Raw genomic sequence first — 2,321 nt, forward strand, 5'->3', positions numbered from 1 at the left:
AATTTATAAACGAAGAGTGCATTGAGTCTATGGGGATAAGCGAATGTTTAAAGATGAATAGTCAAGTACTAAGAATATCAATAAATGCTATGTTTTTAATAATTAGGAATAGAATAACAATTGAAAAATTTTGCGGGATATTTTTTTAATTAATGTTTTACTTATTAAAAAAACGGAGATATATCTTCAAGGACAGGTCAAGGTCATCATTTAAGACACATTCCACTCTTACATACTGATTGTAATGAATGGGAATTACGTCTAAATACACTGAGTATTTAATCCGTACACGTCTATTCTGTATCAAATTCCATTGAATCTGAGGCTCTTACTGATGGAATACCTAAAAAAAAAAATATGCCGTACAAGTAGAATTTTAATCGACGATTTAATTTTGGCATTATAAGCAAGGGAGCTGAGATAGCTAAAATTGAATATCGCTACAAATTGATGACGTTTTATTTGTAATAGCTTCTATAGTTAAAATTTTAAAATCGCTAAAACTACTTCGCGCTAAAATAAATATCATTTTTAGAATAAATCCTTACATTTTCGTCTCGCTAAAGTTTCTACTTATATGGTACATGTATCATCGTTAATCTTCCAGGTCAATTAGCTTTAATAATGCTTCTTCATATTTTGTTTAAAGCTTGTCTGAAGGGTTTTCATGGCACGGACTGTATGTTTACTTGCTCTCCACCAACATTTGGTGAAAAGTGCCTGTCCACATGTCATTGTCCAAATGAAAGTTGCCACCATGTTTTTGGCTGCAAGAATTCTTCAGGTACATTTAGATCAATGGCTTTAATGAACTTGATTGCAAATTGCAACGTTAAAAGTGGGAAATAAAACGTTTTTTTTTTCGCAGCTGTGTGTGAATCGGGGAAGTTTGGTAATTACTGTCAGTATATTTGTCGATACCCTAGCTATGGAGATAGATGCCAACAGCGCTGCAAATGTGACGAAGACCACTGTAATCCCTCTACAGGATGTCAAGGTAAGCATGAATTTTTTAACAGCTGGAGTTTCATTATTTAAATCATTTACACGTACGTCTGATCTAATTATATGATTGATTGATTGTATATTGTTTTACGTCCCATTCGAGAATTTTTCACTCATATAGAGACGTCACCACATACCGGTGAAGGGCTTCAAATTTTGACCTTTACTCGGCACTCAGGGCCATTGAGCATTGAGGGATCTTTATCGTGCCAACGCCTGCCGTGACACGGGGCCTCGGTTTTTAAGGTCTCATCCGAAAGACCCGCAACTTTCACTCCAAAGTGCCGAGCGCATGGCGAAGGAACAGTTGCTACCTATTTTTTATCGACTTAGGTCTGTCGCGGCCGAGATTCGAACTCACGACCTCCCGATCACGGAGCGAGCGCTCTACCGACTGAGCTGATCTAATTAAGAAAATGTTGTATGGGTATGGTGTACTGAAAATTAACTCTGTTGTTAATCGTGTGAGGCAGGGCAATGGATTGCATGAACCTATTTTAAACAAATTTCTGTTATTTTCCCATCTCTTTGATTTGGACACTCAGTTTACATTACGGAAAGAGGTTCAAGGAACTAAAAGCAAAGACGACTCGTCTGCAAAATTAAACACTATATAATAATGTATATGAATTAGACGTCTTTTCTTTTTTGAATTCAATTTCCATATGGACTGTGCCTTTGTGATACATATTTATACTCAGTAACATAGAAAATAGTTCAGAATTGTACATTTTTTTTATTATCCTATGTTTTTCTTTAAGCTGGAAATTACGTATCATATGCCTTAAATTTCATATCTTTGTATCTAGAATTGGATTCTACTCACCGTATCTCCTCTGAAGCATATTTAAGTATGTTGGCTACAACAGAAACCTCCACTGTATTTGGTTCTACAGATTCTACTTTGAAGAAAACCAGTGATGGTATTTTTCTAGCAATGACTGCATTTTTAGCAAATTTTTCCATTTTTGCTTTTCATGAAAAATTGTTAACACAATTAGTAATTTCATAAGTAAATATTATACAAATATTGACTGGGGTTTAGGGCAACATTGATTATCTTAGACCCCAAATAATGAAGTATTGCCCGACGAGGGCAATATATTCGTCCCGAAGGGCTAACATTATCAGTGTTGCCCTAAAAATTAAACAAATCAATAAAATAATAGTAGTAGTTTGATTTCATTCATTAAAATTCAACAACTCATTTGTTTCCCATGATTATCTTAACGATGACTGCATTACCAGCGAATTTACAAGTTGCCATGCTTGTGTTACCTCTTTCTCCTTTTTTTTTTTTTTTTTTTTTTTTTTTT

At 34.5% G+C, this 2,321-nt stretch overlaps 1 protein-coding gene across 1 annotated transcript; it reads left to right on the forward strand.

The window, feature by feature from the left end:
* Positions 1–624: 624 nt before the first annotated feature.
* LOC133204272 (scavenger receptor class F member 2-like) lies at positions 625–2,017 on the forward strand. Its single transcript, XM_061340011.1, has 3 exons — positions 625–784; positions 869–997; positions 1,815–2,017. The coding sequence occupies exons 1-3, from the start codon at positions 625–627 to the stop codon at positions 2,015–2,017; spliced, it is 492 nt and encodes a 163-aa protein (XP_061195995.1).
* Positions 2,018–2,321: the final 304 nt, after the last annotated feature.

The sequence above is a fragment of the Saccostrea echinata genome, unplaced genomic scaffold, assembly GCF_033153115.1.
Source record: "Saccostrea echinata isolate AGI-Se365-2 ecotype Australia unplaced genomic scaffold, CSIRO_AGI_Sech_v1 ptg000052l, whole genome shotgun sequence".
In the NCBI taxonomy this organism is placed as follows: domain Eukaryota; kingdom Metazoa; phylum Mollusca; class Bivalvia; order Ostreida; family Ostreidae; genus Saccostrea; species Saccostrea echinata.

Excerpts from the sequence above, each read along its gene's own strand:
- LOC133204272 (XM_061340011.1), top strand. The coding sequence starts at position 625 with ATGCTTCTTCATATTTTGTTTAAAGCTTGTCTGAAGGGTTTTCATGGC. Across the intron at positions 785-868 it reads TGGCTGCAAGAATTCTTCAG|CTGTGTGTGAATCGGGGAAG; the intron begins GTACATTTAGAT and ends TTTTTTTCGCAG. Across the intron at positions 998-1,814 it reads TCCCTCTACAGGATGTCAAG|AATTGGATTCTACTCACCGT; the intron begins GTAAGCATGAAT and ends CTTTGTATCTAG.